This window comes from Rana temporaria, chromosome 12 (genome assembly GCF_905171775.1).
Source record: "Rana temporaria chromosome 12, aRanTem1.1, whole genome shotgun sequence".
Lineage (NCBI taxonomy): Eukaryota > Metazoa > Chordata > Amphibia > Anura > Ranidae > Rana > Rana temporaria.
In genome coordinates, this window is record NC_053500.1 from 148,449,584 (window position 1) to 148,466,506 (window position 16,923).

At 52.4% G+C, this 16,923-nt stretch overlaps 1 protein-coding gene across 1 annotated transcript; it reads left to right on the plus strand.

Annotated features, from left to right (window-relative positions):
• Positions 1-4,283: 4,283 nt before the first annotated feature.
• On the plus strand, positions 4,284-5,150 carry LOC120918400 (salivary glue protein Sgs-4-like). Its single transcript, XM_040329945.1, has one exon. The coding sequence runs from the start codon at positions 4,284-4,286 to the stop codon at positions 5,148-5,150; it is 867 nt and encodes a 288-aa protein (XP_040185879.1).
• The last annotated feature ends 11,773 nt before the right edge of the window (positions 5,151-16,923 follow it).

Below are 16,923 nucleotides of genomic sequence, written 5' to 3' on the forward strand. Positions count from 1 at the left end.
AATGTACCCGAGTGTACTGCGCTCGGTATATGTCGGCGGCGCAGTTCAAACTCAGCGGCGGGAAGCGGGTATCGGCGTATATCGCGCACCCACGATTTCCCCCTTATTTTAAGGGGAAAAAAAGTGTGCGGTATACGCCGATAAATACGGTACCTCATACTCGCCAACTATCCCAGTTTATATCCCCTTGTCCCTTGAGGTTTTAGTCCTGTGCTGTGTCCTGATATCTCAGTGTGACGTTCTGTTTCTAATGCTGCCCAGCTCTGCCCTATTGTTGTATACAGAGGACTCACCTGCAGACCCTGTGTCTACACGTAAATAACTGTCATTGATATGCAAATTGTATTCATATGTAAATAGAGGCAGTATTCATATGTATATCATGCCCCCCTGAGGTCATTTCCACCCTCACCTGAATGCTGCCCTCTGGGGGAGATAAAGGGGCATAAAGGGGCATAAAGGGGCATAAAGGGTTTGAAGGTCCTGCCAGCAACTGTCGTCATTAAAGTGTTACTAAACCCAGTGATATGAAAATAGTTCATCTGCCTTCCACAGCTTACAAATCTTCTTTTTACATAAAAATATTGCTACTTTGTACCTTTTTGGATGATCTGTATACCGCGGTCAGTAATAAACGGCAGAGTTTCTCCAGTGCTGAGAGTTCAGGTAGGAGGAGATTTCCACTGCAGTCTGTATACACGCACACATGTGTGATGTCAATATCATGTGACCTGATCGGCATAGAGACGGGATCAGCTGACCCGGGGAGGAGGTGTAGATCATGAATAGGAGAGGTTCAAGAGCCAAACCTTGGGGGACCCCAAAAAAGATATAATAATAAAATATAAAATTGATAGGAGTTGTTTTTGGGACCACGATTCCCCTTGGTTGTGCTCTGTCCTGTAATACGGGGATGAAGGTTTGTGAATCTTTTTGATGAACCCTCAGAATTCTCTACAGAAATTCCTTCTCACATTTCTACAGAATCATTAATTTTCCGTCGTCTTTCACAACCACTTACATAATATTCATTTCACGCATGTCCGCCCGGTATATACATCTCCTCATGTACTGAGGACACTTTAATCTCCGTCTTTCATCGGCAGGAATGTAGCGCAGTGATGTCACCGCCGGCCGATATAAACATTCGTCTTCACTTTGTTTTAGAACATAAACTGCAACAATAGAAGACGTTCCTCTCGGTATAAACTCTCCTTTATACATTGTGGTGAGTAATTCCGCACTGCGGGGAAATATCAATGACGTCTGATGATCCCGACACCAAAAACATCGGAATGTTCTGCAAGTAGATGGAAGAAGTCTGAGGGGTGAGGACATCTCTGGATCCATCGGGGTGAGGACATCTCGGGATCCATCGGGGTGAGGACATCTCGGGATCCATCACTGAGCGCTGCAAAGTACCACAATCTGAGACAACAAAGTGTCACCCGGAATATATGATGACCCAAGAGATACGCGAGAGACCGCGTGGTGATGTCACTGGTCTCTAGTGATTGGATAGGCTGTGTTCTCATGAATATGAAGGGTCTCGGTGATGTCACTGGTCTCTAGTGATTGGATAGGCTGTGTTCTCATGATTATGAAGGGTCTCGGTGATGTCACTGGTCTCTAGTGATTGGATAGGTTGTGTTCTCAGGAATATGAAGGGTCTCTGTGATGTCACTGGTCTCTAGTGATTGGATAGGCTGTGTTCTCATGAATATGAAGGGTCTCGGTGATGTCACTGGTCTCTAGTGATTGGATAGGCTGTGTTCTCATGAATATGAAGGGTCTCGGTGATGTCACTGGTCTCTAGTGATAGATTGGCTGTGTTCTCAGGAATATGAAGGGTCTCGGTGATGTCACTGGTCTCTAGTGATTGGATAGGCTGTGTTCTCAGGAATATGAAGGGTCTCTGTGATGTCACTGGTGTCTAGTGATTGGATAGGCTGTGTTCTCATGAATATGAAGGGTCTCGGTGATGTCACTGGTCTCTAGTGATTGGATAGGCTGTGTTCTCATGAATATGAAGGGTCTCGGTGATGTCACTGGTCTCTAGTGATTGGATAGGCTGTGTTCTCATGAATATGAAGGGTCTCGGTGATGTCACTGGTCTCTAGTGATTGGATAGGCTGTGTTCTCATGAATATGAAGGGTCTCGGTGATGTCACTGGTCTCTAGTGATTGGATAGGCTGTGTTCTCATGAATATGAAGGGTCTCGGTGATGTCACTGGTCTCTAGTGATTGGATAGGCTGTGTTCTCATGAATATGAAGGGTCTCGGTGATGTCACTGGTCTCTAGTGATTGGATAGGCTGTGTTCTCATGAATATGAAGAGTCTCTGTGATGTCACTGGTCTCTAGTGATTGGATAGGCTGTGTTCTCATGAATATGAAGGGTCTCGGTGATGTCACTGGTCTCTAGTGATTGGATAGGTTGTGTTCTCATGAATATGAAGAGTCTCGGTGATGTCACTGGTCTCTAGTGATTGGATAGGCTGTGTTCTCATGAATATGAAGAGTCTCGGTGATGTCACTGGTCTCTAGTGATTGGATAGGCTGTGTTCTCATGAATATGAAGGGTCTCGGTGATGTCACTGGTCTCTAGTGATTGGATAGGCTGTGTTCTCATGAATATGAAGGGTCTCGTGATGTCACTGGTCTCTAGTGATTGGATAGGCTGTGTTCTCATGAATATGAAGAGTCTCGGTGATGTCACTGGTCTCTAGTGATTGGATAGGCTGTGTTCTCATGAATATGAAGGGTCTCGGTGATGTCACTGGTCTCTAGTGATTGGATAGGCTGTGTTCTCATGAATATGAAGGGTCTCGGTGATGTCACTGGTCTCTAGTGATTGGATAGGCTGTGTTCTCATGAATATGAAGAGTCTCGGTGATGTCACTGGTCTCTAGTGATTGGATAGGCTGTGTTCTCATGAATATGAAGGGTCTCGGTGATGTCACTGGTCTCTAGTGATTGGATAGGCTGTGTTCTCATGAATATGAAGGGTCTCGGTGATGTCACTGGTCTCTAGTGATTGGATAGGCTGTGTTTTCATGAATATGAAGGGTCTCGGTGATGTCACTGGTCTCTAGTGATTGGATAGGCTGTGTTCTCATGAATATGAAGGGTCTCGGTGATGTCACTGGTCTCTAGTGATTGGATAGGCTGTGTTCTCATGAATATGAAGGGTCTCTGTGATGTCACTGGTCTCTAGTGATTGGGTAGGCTGTGTTCTCATGAATATGATGAGTCTCTGTGATGTCACTGGTCTCTAGTGATTGGATAGGCTGTGTTCTCATGAATATGAAGGGTCTGGATTAAGTGTAACAGAAGGAATGGAACTTGCGATCGGTGGAATAGTAGAAGTTTTCGATCTGCACGTAGGTTTCCTGTTGGGCTTCGCACTGATTGAAGTTTTAGTTTGTAATGTCGGCCATAACCTTCTAATAAATGTGAACAGGTATTGCAGAACACGTTCAGAAATTGCGCAGTGGAGTGAAAACAAGCGCACAGGGAGAGCCGCCATCTGTTTCCACTTTTCTGCTTTCTGTGAACTGGGTTGGCCTTCGGCTGATTCTTCTGTAATAACCGGCTTAGCACCTCGTTCAGACACTTTGCTGCAAGCCGGATAAATTGCCTCAATGGGGATTTCTGAATCCATGTAACAAGTGACTGACGCGAAGCGGCTTGTCAGATAGGAAGCGAAACGCATGTAAAATCTGGTCAGTAAAAAAGAGAGCAGCGGGTAACCAGACACGAGTCATCCTTCTGCTCCTTACACTCTATGGGTGAGACGGATTTACTAAAACGGGAAAATACTAAATCTGGTGCAGCTCTGCATAGAAACCAATCAGCTTCAAGCTTTTTCATCAAAGCTTATGTGAAGAAGCTGATTGGCTCCCATGCAGAGCCGCACCAGATTTTGCTCTCCAGTTTTAGTATGTAGCGGGGCCCCCATAGGGGCTGCTGAGTGTTGTGGGCCGCCTGTCACCCTGCCCAGCCCGACATCCACTTCTCAGACACTCAGAGACACAGAACAGTCCATGCGCTTTGTTATTGTCATTTTATGGAGGGAATTGAACTTGGATGGGGGAAGGGAAGTTTGGGATGCCGAGCAGAATTGGTAGAACTTGCTTGTCAGACATTTGTGAACACCGCCAAGAACGGTGCAGGCAGCAGGAGTGACATGATTGTGTCACCTCTGAGCCTCAGTGCAGGAAGTAGATGGCGAGCCTGGATACCTGGAAGTGTCACATTACTGAGCCCCTCCCCTCCATGAAATGCCACTAAAGTCAGGTGACCAATCAGAGCCAAGGAGCAGCAGAACTACAAATAAAGAAGGTGCTCCGGTCACACCACGCCAAAACTCAACCTCCCGACGCCAAAACTCAACCTCCCGACGCCAAAACTCAACCTCCCGGCACACCACGCCAAAACTCAACCTCCCGGCACACCACGCCAAAACTCAACCTCCCGACGCCAAAACTCAACCTCCAGACGCCAAAACTCAACCTCCCGGCACACCACGCCAAAACTCAACCTCCCGGCACACCACGCCAAAACTCAACCTCCCGACGCCAAAACTCAACCTCCCGGCACAGCACGCCAAAACTCAACCTCCCGATGCCAAAACTCAACCTCCCGACGCCAAAACTCAACCTCCCGGCACAGCACGCCAAAACTCAAACTCCCGGCACACCAAAACTCAACCTCCCGGCACACCAAAACTCAACCTCCCGGCACACCAAAACTCAACCTCCCGACGCCAAAACTCAACCTCCCGGCACAGCACGCCAAAACTCAACCTCCCGATGCCAAAACTCAACCTCCCGACGCCAAAACTCAACCTCCCGGCACAGCACGCCAAAACTCAACCTCCCGATGCCAAAACTCAAACTCCCGGCACACCAAAACTCAACCTCCCGGCACACCAAAACTCAACCTCCCGGCACACCACGCCAAAACTCAACCTCCCGGCACACCACGCCAAAACTCAACCTCTCGACGCCAAAACTCAAAGTCCCGGCACACCAAAACTCAACCTCTCGGCACCAAAACTCAAACTCCCGACGCCAAAACTCAACCTCTCGGCACGCCAAAACTCAACCTCTCGGCACACGACACCAAAATTTAACTTTTTGACCTAAAAACAAAACACAATGTGGGAGGGAACAAACGCCGCACATCACCTCTCACTGAAACAATTTTGGGACCCTTTCCTACTCCCACTGGCCACAGTCCAGCCCCCTCCCCCCCACCCGCTAGGGTTGCCACCTATCCGGGATTCACCCAGACGGTCCGGGTTTTGAATCGTGTGTCCAGCTTTCAGTCCACCCGACACATTATTCAGACAAGAATGTGGCTCAGGACAGGGCCTGACATTAGGGGGAGGGGCACATTAGGGCGCGTCCGCATTACTCTTCTTTTGTGTCCCAGGTCTGTTACAATCCTCTAGTGTGTATACTAAAACAAGAAAATTGCTGCGCACCACGAGAGTGTCCGGGTGTGGCTTGAAGAAAAATTGCCAACCCGCCCCCCTCCCCAGGTCTGAAGGACAGTAGACTGGCCCTTTGGTTAGGAGGTTGGGAGACCCTGTACTACGGGATACAACGATACTCACATGTCACCTTCTATCCTGGCACTGTCCACCATCAATGCAGAAAAGACCTGTGATGTCATTATGGGAACTCGATCATCACCCCAGCAGTACAGGATCCCCGACTCCCCCCCCCCGACTCCCGATCCTTGACCCCCCCCCCCCCCCGACTCCCGACCCCCCCCACTCCCGATCCCTGACCCCCCCCCCCCCCCCCCCCGACTCCCGACCCCCCCCACTCCCGATCCCTGACCCCCCCCCCCCCCCCCCGACTCCCGATCCCTGACCCCCCCCCCCCGGAGTGCATGCCCGGCATACATGGTGATGAAAGGAAATCTTCTAATTCCATTAACTGATCTCGTCTCTCCAAAGACGAGGAGATTGTTCCGTCCAATTACCTGATAACATTGTAACAAAGCGTTTACTACGAGGACAGCCAATCATGACGTTCCCCGATTGTCATTCCCCGCTGATTGGAGACACTTGGGATCGGTCCATACCTTCCACTAATGAATGTATTTAGTTATGTGATTCAACGTCTGTTCATCCGAAAGCTTCAAACTAGCGATGGGGGGAGGGGCTGACCGGCGACAAGCGGGGGATAACGCGGCTGAAGATAGAAGTGAAGTTGATGTGAAATTAAAGGCGGTAAAAGTTCAGCCGTCTTCCGGAATTACAAGTCATAGAAAATGGCGTCACTCTTCTTCCACTCAATTCCAAGAGACACTTCAAAGGCCGAACTTCTATACGCGTCACCGCCTTCCATACGCGTCACCGCCTTCCATACGGGTCGCCGCCTTCCATACGGGTCGCCGCCTTCCATACGGGTCGCCGCCTTCCATACGCGTCGCCGCCTTCCATACGCGTCACCGCCTTCCATACGCGTCACCGCCTTCCATACGGGTCACCGCCTTCCATACGCGTCACCGCCTTCCATACGCGTCACCGCCTTCCATACGCGTCACCGCCTTCCATACGCGTCACCGCCCTCCATACGGGTCACCGCCTTCCATACGGGTCACCGCCTTCCATGCGCGTCACCGCCTTCCATACGGGTCACCGCCTTCCATACGGGTCACCGCCTTCCATACGCGTCACCGCCTTCCATACGCGTCACCGCCTTCCATACGCGTCACCGCCTTCCATACGCGTCACCGCCTTCCATACGCGTCACCGCCTTCCATACGCGTCACCGCCTTCCATACGCGTCACCGCCTTCCATACGGGTCACCGCCTTCCAATGCGCGTCACCGCCTTCCATACGGGTCACCGCCCTCCATACGGGTCACCGCCTTCCATGCGGGTCACCGCCTTCCATGCGCGTCACCGCCTTCCATACGGGTCACCGCCTTCCATACGGGTCACCGCCTTCCATACGCGTCACCGCCTTCCATACGCGTCACCGCCTTCCATACGCGTCGCCGCCTTCCATACGCGTCGCCGCCTTCCATACGCGTCGCCGCCTTCCATACGGGTCGCCGCCTTCCATACGGGTCGCCGCCTTCCATACGGGTCGCCGCCTTCCATACGGGTCGCCGCCTTCCATACGGGTCGCCGCCTTCCATACGCGTCACCGCCTTCCATACGCGTCACCGCCTTCCATACGCGTCACCGCCTTCCATACGGGTCACCGCCTTCCATACGGGTCACCGCCTTCCATACGCGGCACCGCCTTCCATACGGGTCACCGCCTTCCATACGCGTCACCGCCTTCCATACGCGTCACCGCCTTCCATACGGGTCACCGCCTTCCATACGGGTCACCGCCTTCCATACGGGTCACCGCCTTCCATACGCGTCACCGCCTTCCATACGGGTCACCGCCTTCCATACGGGTCACCGCCTTCCATACGGGTCACCGCCTTCCATACGGGTCACCGCCTTCCATACGGGTCACCGCCTTCCATACGGGTCACCGCCTTCCATACGCGTCACCGCCTTCCATACGGGTCACCGCCTTCCATACGGGTCACCGCCTTCTATACGGGTCACCGCCTTCCATACGGGTCACCGCCTTCCATACGGGTCACCGCCTTCCATACGGGTCACCGCCTTCCATACGGGTCACCGCCTTCCATACGGGTCACCGCCTTCCATACGGGTCACCGCCTTCCATACGCGTCACCGCCTTCCATACGCGTCACCGCCTTCCATACGCGTCACCGCCTTCCATACGCGTCACCGCCTTCCATACGCGTCACCGCCTTCCATACGGGTCACCGCCTTCCATACGGGTCACCGCCTTCCATACGGGTCACCGCCTTCCATACGGGTCACCGCCTTCCATACGGGTCACCGCCTTCCATACGGGTCACCGCCTTCCATACGGGTCACCGCCTTCCATACGGGTCACCGCCTTCTATACGGGTCACCGCCTTCCATACGGGTCACCGCCTTCCATACGCGTCACCGCCTTCCATACGGGTCACCGCCTTCCATACGGGTCACCGCCTTCCATACGGGTCACCGCCTTCCATACGGGTCACCGCCTTCTATACGGGTCACCGCCTTCTATACGGGTCACCGCCTTCCATACGGGTCACCGCCTTCCATACGGGTCACCGCCTTCTATACGGGTCACCGCCTTCCATACGGGTCACCGCCTTCCATACGGGTCACCGCCTTCCATACGGGTCACCGCCTTCTATACGGGTCACCGCCTTCCATACGGGTCACCGCCTTCCATACGGGTCACCGCCTTCCATACGGGTCACCGCCTTCTATACGGGTCACCGCCTTCTATACGTGTCCCCATGGGGGTCATCAGGACAGGAAGTGACGAGGAATCCCAAATCACAACAGGAACAGAGGGAAAATCTTCCAATGGGGACTCACCTTCTCACCTTACTGTTGTAGCGCCCTCTACCTGCAGGAAATGTAGGCAGACCTGGTGTAGCGCCCTCTACCTCAGGTAGGCGCTAGAGTTCGATTTCTGGCCAGCGCAGGAAGTTTAGGCAGACCTGGTGTAGCGCCCCCATTGAGTAAATAACGAGAGGAGAGATTCTGACGGGTGCCGTACTTTTATTTCTTTTTCCTCAAAGGTGTGCATTAGGAGAGGGCGTGACAAATGTGCTTGGAATCTCGGAGCCAGAAACGCGCCCCGTCTCGCCAAGCTCACACGCAGAAGCATACGCGAGTGGCGCCCGCATATGTAAACGGTATTCAAACCACACATGTGAGGTGTCGCCGCGATCGGTAGAGCGAGAGGTAAATCTTTTAACTCCTTAAAACGACATAAGCATCATAAGTAACGATTTCACCGTGAAAAGTGTAAAATGACAAACATTGGTATACAGAGATCAGAAAAAGGGGTCACAGCACAAACGTCTCTTCCATGATCCGCACACAGAGAGAGAGAAACACGACTTCAAACATCGTCTACAGCCGTGATCTCCAAACTGCGGCCCTTTGCTGGCCTTTATCCGGCCCTTCCACCGATACAAGCAATGGGGCACCATTCCTCCCACTAACACCAGCAATGGGGCACCATTCCTCCCACCAACACCAGCAATGGGGCACCATTCCTCCCACTAACACCAGCAATGGGGCACCATTCCTCCCACTAACACCAGCAATGGGGCACCATTCCTCCCACTAACACCAGCAATGGGGCACCATTCCTCCCACCAACACCAGCAATGGGGCACCATTCCTCCCACCAACACCAGCAATGGGGCACCATTCCTCCCACTAACACCACTAATGGGGCACCATTCCTCCCACTAACACCAGCAATGGGGCACCATTCCTCCCACCAACACCAGCAATGGGGCACCATTCCTCCCACTAACACCACTAATGGGGCACCATTCCTCCCACTAACACCAGCAATGGGGCACCATTCCTCCCACCAACACTAGCAATGGGGCACCATTCCTCCCACTAACACCAGCAATGGGGCACCATTCCTCCCACCAACACCAGCAATGGGGCACCATTCCTCCCACCAACACCAGCAATGGGGCACCATTCCTCCCACTAACACTAGCAATGGGGCACCATTCCTCCCACTAACACTAGCAATGGGGCACCATTCCTCCCACTAACACCAGCAATGGGGCACCATTCCTCCCACTAACACCAGCAATGGGGCACCATTCCTCCCACTAACACTAGCAATGGGGCACCATTCCTCCCACTAACACTAGCAATGGGGCACCATTCCTCCCACTAACACCAGCAATGGGGCACCATTCCTCCCACCAACACCAGCAATGGGGCACCATTCCTCCCACCAACACCAGCAATGGGGCACCATTCCTCCCACTAACACCAGCAATGGGGCACCATTCCTCCCACCAACACCAGCAATGGGGCACCATTCCTCCCACTAACACCAGCAATGGGGCACCATTCCTCCCACTAACACCAGCAATGGGGCACCATTCCTCCCACTAACACCAGCAATGGGGCACCATTCCTCCCACTAACACCAGCAATGGGGCACCATTCCTCCCACTAACACCAGCAATGGGGCACCATTCCTCCCACTAACACCACTAATGGGGCACCATTCCTCCCACTAACACCACTAATGGGACACCATTCCTCCCACTAACACCACTAATGGGACACCATTCCTCCCTATGACACCACTAATGGGACACTATCCCCCCCCTATGACACCACTAATGGGGCACCATTCCTCCCCTAATACCACTAATGGAGCACTATTCCTCTCTATGACACCACTAATGGGGCACCATTCCTCCCCTAATACCACTAATGGAGCACTATTCCTCTCTATGACACCACTAATGGGGCACCATTCCTCCCCTTATACCAGATGTTTATTCCCACAGATGCCAGGAAATTTCCACTTCCTCTGGCAGAAGTCCGGCCCTCGCAGAGTCTGAAGGACAATAATGTTTGGAATGTTTGGACACAATTTATACCTAAAACATAAATCCTGACAATGACAGGTCACCTTCACTGCATTACCTCACAATCTAATCTTCCATGGACACCCTGCTGGCTCTGGCCTTGTCTCTGAGGGGATGAGGGGACATGAAGGCCTCTTTTCCCTCAAACTAGAGGAAGTGTCCGGTGATTAAACCATTCCCCAGGGGAACAAACGTGAGGCAACAAAGGTTCCACCTGCCAGTCAGTGCTGAGGAAGATCTGACAGGCAGACACTCCCACCAAATCCTGTGATGATGAATAATATGGAGAGTCTCTCATTATTTACAGAACCTCCATGGCCGCTATAAAAACATGAATATGACACGTTATCTTATATACAGGGGGAACTCGGTTCCATCACCTCTGGCTCAGACCCTTGGGGGAGGGGCTGCTCACCACAATCACTTGTAAACACACAAGTCTGGTTTCTGTGTTTACAAGTGACAGCTCTGCACTCTGTGTGCATCCCCCCTGAACTCTGCACTCTGTATGTAACCCCCCTGAACTCTGCACTCTGTATGTAACCCCCCGAACTCTGCACTCTGTGTGCATCCCTCCTGAACTCTGCACTCTGTATGTAACCCCCCTAAACTCTGCACTCTGTATGTAACCCCCCGAACTCTGCACTCTGTGTGTAACCCTCCTGAACTCTACACTCTGTGTGCATCCCTCCTGAACTCTGCACTCTGTGTGTACCCCTCCTGAACTCTGCACTCTGTATGTAACCCCCCGAACTCTGCACTCTGTGTGTAACCCCCCGAACTCTGCACTCTGTGTGCATCCCTCCTGAACTCTACACTCTGTGTGCATCCCTCCTGAACTCTGCACTCTGTGTGTACCCCTCCTGAACTCTGCATGTAACCCCCCGAACTCTGCACTCTGTGTGTAACCCCCCGAACTCTGCACTCTGTATGTAACCCCCCTAAACTCTGCACTCTGTATGTAACCCCCCTGCACTCTGCACTCTGTGTGCATCCCTCCTGAACTCTACACTCTGTGTGCATCCCTCCTGAACTCTGCACTCTGTGTGTACCCCTCCTGAACTCTGCACTCTGTATGTAACCCCCCTGAACTCTGCACTCTGTATGTAACCCCCCGAACTCTGCACTCTGTGTGCATCCCTCCTGAACTCTGCACTCTGTATGTAACCCCCCTAAACTCTGCACTCTGTATGTAACCCCCCTGCACTCTGCACTCTGTGTGCATCCCTCCTGAACTCTACACTCTGTGTGCATCCCTCCTGAACTCTGCACTCTGTGTGTAACCCTCCTGAACTCTGCACTCTGTATGTAACCCCCCTGAACTCTGCACTCTGTATGTAACCCCCCGAACTCTGCACTCTGTGTGCATCCCTCCTGAACTCTGCACTCTGTATGTAACCCCCCTGAACTCTGCACTCTGTATGTAACCCCCCTGCACTCTGCACTCTGTGTGCATCCCTCCTGAACTCTACACTCTGTGTGCATCCCTCCTGAACTCTGCACTCTGTGTGTACCCCTCCTGAACTCTGCACTCTGTGTGTACCCCTCCTGAACTCTGCACTCTGTGTGTACCCCTCCTGACCTCTGCACTCTGTATGTAATGCAATCCTTGTATTTAAAGTGGTTGTAAACCCACTTTTTTCACTTTTACCTACAGGTGAGCCTATAATAAGGCTTACCTGTACGGTTTAGGAGATATTCCCCTCACAATGCGCCGCTGATTGCAGCTGCGCATGCACAGGGGGGAATCCACGGCGAAAGGACCGGCAGCCACCGGACCTTGCCGAATTTAAATCTCCCACCCGCATGCACGGGAGTGACGTCATCGCCACTCTAGCCAATCACAGCGCTGGAGCGGCGATACCCGGAAGACACGCCGGAGCAAGATGACATCTCGCTCGGCGTGGACCAGGTAAGTGTTCTTCACCTCGTTCCGAGGTAAGTATTTCATAATCAGCCAGTATGCGGTGCATACTAGCTGATTATGCCTTTTACCTTGCAGGTTTGAAAAAAAAAAAAAAATGGGGTCAGGAGAACTAGGAGGGCTTGAAGTAGAATGGGGTCAGGGTAACGAAGAAGTCCTTGAACTAGAATGGGGTCAGGGGAACGAAGAAGTCCTGGAACTAGAATGGGGTCAGGGGAACGAAGAAGTCCTTGAACTAGAATGGGGTCAGGGGAACAAAGAAGTCCTTGAAGTAGAATGGGGTCAGGGGAACAAAGAAGTCCTTGAAGTAGACTGGGGTCAGGGGAACGAAGAAGTCCTGGAAGTAGAATGGGGTCAGGGGAACGAGGAAGTCCTTGAAGTAGAATGGGGTTAGGGGAACGAGGAAGTCCTTGAACTAGAATGGGGTCAGGGGAACAAAGAAGTCCTTGAAGTAGACTGGGGTCAGGGAAATGAAGAAGTCCTGGAAGTAGAATGGGGTCAGGGGAACAAAGAAGTCCTTGAAGTAGACTGGGGTCAGGGGAACGAAGAAGTCCTGGAAGTAGAATGGGGTCAGGGTAACGAGGAAGTCCTTGAACTAGAATGGGGTCAGAATGGGGTCAGGGGAACGAGGAAGTCCTTGAAGTAGAATGGGGTCAGGGAAATGAAGAAGTCCTGGAAGTAGAATGGGGTCAGGGGAACAAAGAAGTCCTTGAAGTAGACTGGGGTCAGGGGAACGAAGAAGTCCTGGAAGTAGAATGGGGTCAGGGTAACGAGGAAGTCCTTGAACTAGAATGGGGTCAGGGTAACGAGGAAGTCCTTGAACTAGAATGGGGTCAGGGGAACGAGGAAGTCCTTGAACTAGAATGGGGTCAGGGGAACGAGGAAGTCCTTGAAGTAGAATGGGGTCAGGGAAATGAAGAAGTCCTTGAAGTAGACTGGGGTCAGGGGAACGAGGAAGTCCTTGAAGTAGAATGGGGTCAGGGTAACGAGGAAGTCCTTGAACTAGAATGGGGTCAGGGTAACGAGGAAGTCCTTGAACTAGAATGGGGTCAGGGGAACGAGGAAGTCCTTGAACTAGAATGGGGTCAGGGGAACGAGGAAGTCCTTGAACTAGAATGGGGTCAGGGGAACGAGGAGGTCTTGCAAGTAGAATGGGGTCAGGGTAATGAAGAAGTCCTTAAAGTAGAATGGGGTCAGGGGAACGAGGAAGTCCTTGAACTAGAATGGGGTCAGGGGAACGAAGAAGTCCTGGAAGTAGAATGGGGTCAGGGGAACGAGGAAGTCCTGGAAGTAGAATGGGGTCAGGGGAACGAGGAAGTCCTTGAAGTAGACTGGGGTCAGGGGAACGAAGAAGTCCTTGAACTAGAATGGGGTCAGGGGAACAAAGAAGTCCTTGAACTAGAATGGGGTCAGGGGAACGAGGAAGTCCTGGAAGTAGAATGGGGTCAGGGGAACGAGGAAGTCCTTGAACTAGAATGGGGTCAGGGGAACGAAGAAGTCCTGGAACTAGAATGGGGTCAGGGTAACGAAGAAGTCCTTGAAGTAGAATGGGGTCAGGGGAACGAGGAAGTCCTTGAACTAGAATGGGGTCAGAATGGGGTCAGGGGAACGAAGAAGTCCTGGAAGTAGAATGGGGTTAGGGGAACGAAGAAGTCCTTGAAGTAGAATGGGGTCAGGGGAACGAGGAAGTCCTGGAAGTAGAATGGGGTCAGGGGAACAAAGAAGTCCTTGAACTAGAATGGGGTCAGGGGAACGAGGAAGTCCTTGAACTAGAATGGGGTCAGGGGAATGAAGAAGTCCTGGAACTAGAATGGGGTCAGGGGAACGCGGAAGTCCTTAAAGTAGAATGGGGTCAGGGGAATAAAGAAGTCCTGGAACTAGAATGGGGTCAGGGGAATGAAGAAGTCCTTGAAGTAGAATGGGGTTAGGGGAACGAAGAAGTCCTTGAAGTAGAATGGGGTCAGGGGAACAAAGAAGTCCTTGAAGTAGAATGGGGTCAGGGGAACGAGGAAGTCCTGGAAGTAGAATGGGGTCAGGGGAACAAAGAAGTCCTTGAACTAGAATGGGGTCAGGGGAACGAGGAAGTCCTTGAACTAGAATGGGGTCAGGGGAATGAAGAAGTCCTGGAACTAGAATGGGGTCAGGGGAACGCGGAAGTCCTTAAAGTAGAATGGGGTCAGGGGAATAAAGAAGTCCTGGAACTAGAATGGGGTCAGGGGAATGAAGAAGTCCTTGAAGTAGAATGGGGTTAGGGGAACGAAGAAGTCCTTGAAGTAGAATGGGGTCAGGGGAATGAAGAAGTCCTGGAACTAGAATGGGGTCAGGGGAACGCGGAAGTCCTTAAAGTAGAATGGGGTCAGGGGAATAAAGAAGTCCTGGAACTAGAATGGGGTCAGGGGAATGAAGAAGTCCTTGAAGTAGAATGGGGTTAGGGGAACGAAGAAGTCCTTGAAGTAGAATGGGGTCAGGGGAACAAAGAAGTCCTTGAAGTAGAATGGGGTCAGGGGAACGAAGAAGTCCTTGAACTAGGAAGACTATCTCCTCTGAAGAAGTTTTGGCTCTTGATGAAAATCTTGCTGTTGAAGGAAACCTATCGCTCCCTCACCGAAGTCGGGACGGAAGCGTCGGGGTACCTTGCAGACTTCTCTTCCGGGCCTCCCACCGTGGCTTTATCTCTCAGGAAGTGCTTCATCCCACGGGGGCGCCGCTCCTCTATTACCTACTAATTTCAATAGGTCACCTCACTAGCCAATAGTGAAAGTGTCATCATAAAAGTGATTAACAATATGGCGGCCGTCCGCACACAGCCACCAACTCAATGTTCCATGAATGTAATGGGATGGTAAAAGATGACTTCCTGTTCTCCATTTGAGGGAACTCTCCAGACGCGTTTCGCCCTTTTCGGGGCTTAATCATTGAGGAAAACTTTGTAAACTGTCTAAAACAATAAAGAGTCCGCCCAGACCCCCCTCCTCCTCCTCAGCCCACCAAGAAACGGGATTGGTTCCTAAAAACAGGATTGTTTATGATCTGCTCAGTGCGTTGGTGGAGACACAAGGCCAGGAGAGGGGTGAGGGGGGTGTGAGTGCTCCAATGTGAGAACCATGGTGTGTGTTCGGAGCCCGGACACCAGCGCTGGGGGCCATAAACCTCAGATTATTTCTCCTCCTATAGACAAGCTGGGAGAAGATGTCGGCTGTCAGTGCGTTGGTGGAGACACAAGGCCAGGAGAGGGGTGAGGGGGGTGTGAGCGCTCCAATGTGAGAACCGTGGTGTGTGTGTTCGGAGCCCGGACACCAGCGCTGGGGTCCATAAACCTCGGGTTATTTCTCCTCCTATAGACAAGCTGGGAAAAGATGTCGGCTGTCAGTGCGTGGGTGGAGACACAAGGCCAGGAGAGGGGTGAGGGGGGTGTGAGTGCTCCAATGTGAGAACCATGGTGTGTGTTCGGAGCCCGGACACCAGCGCTGGGGGCCATAAACCTCAGATTATTTCTCCTCCTATAGACAAGCTGGGAGAAGATGTCGGCTGTCAGTGCGTTGGTGGAGACACAAGGCCAGGAGAGGGGTGAGGGGGGTGTGAGTGCTCCAATGTGAGAACCATGGTGTGTGTTCGGAGCCCAGACACCAGCGCTGGGGGCCATAAACCTCGGGTTATTTCTCCTCCTATAGACAAGCTGGGAAAAGATGTCGGCTGTCAGTGCGTTGGTGGAGACACAAGGCCAGGAGAGGGGTGAGGGGGGTGTGAGTGCTCCAATGTGAGAACCGTGGTGTGTGTGTTCGGAGCCCGGACACCAGCGCTGGGGGCCATAAACCTCTGGTTATTTCTCCTCCTATAGACAAGCTGGGAAAAGATGTCGGCTGTCAGTGCGTTGGTGGAGACACAAGGCCAGGAGAGGGGTGAGGGGGGTGTGAGTGCTCCAATGTGAGAACCGTGGTGGTGTGTGTTCGGAGCCCAGACACCAGCGCTGGGGGCCATAAACCTCGGGTTATTTCTCCTCCTATAGACAAGCTGGGAAAAGATGTCGGCTGTCAGTGCGTTGGTGGAGACACAAGGCCAGGAGAGGGGTGAGGGGGGTGTGAGTGCTCCAATGTGAGAACCGTGGTGTGTGTGTTCGGAGCCCGGACACCAGCGCTGGGGGCCATAAACCTCAGGTTATTTCTCCTCCTATAGACAAGCTGGGAAAAGATGTCGGCTGTCAGTGCGTTGGTGGAGACACAAGGCCAGGAGAGGGGTGAGGGGGGTGTGAGTGCTCCAATGTGAGAACCGTGGTGTGTGTGTGTTTCGGAGCCCGGACACCAGCGCTGGGGCCATAAACCTCTGGTTATTTCTCCTCCTATAGACAAGCTGGGAAAAGATGTCGGCTGTCAGTGCGTTGGTGGAGACACAAGGCCAGGAGAGGGGTGAGGGGGGTGTGAGTGCTCCAATGTGAGAACCGTGGTGTGTGTGTTCGGAGCCCGGACACCAGCGCTGGGGCCATAAACCTCGGGTTATTTCTCCTCCTATAGACAAGCTGG

Excerpts from the sequence above, each read along its gene's own strand:
- LOC120918400 (XM_040329945.1), top strand. The coding sequence starts at position 4,284 with ATGCCACTAAAGTCAGGTGACCAATCAGAGCCAAGGAGCAGCAGAACT.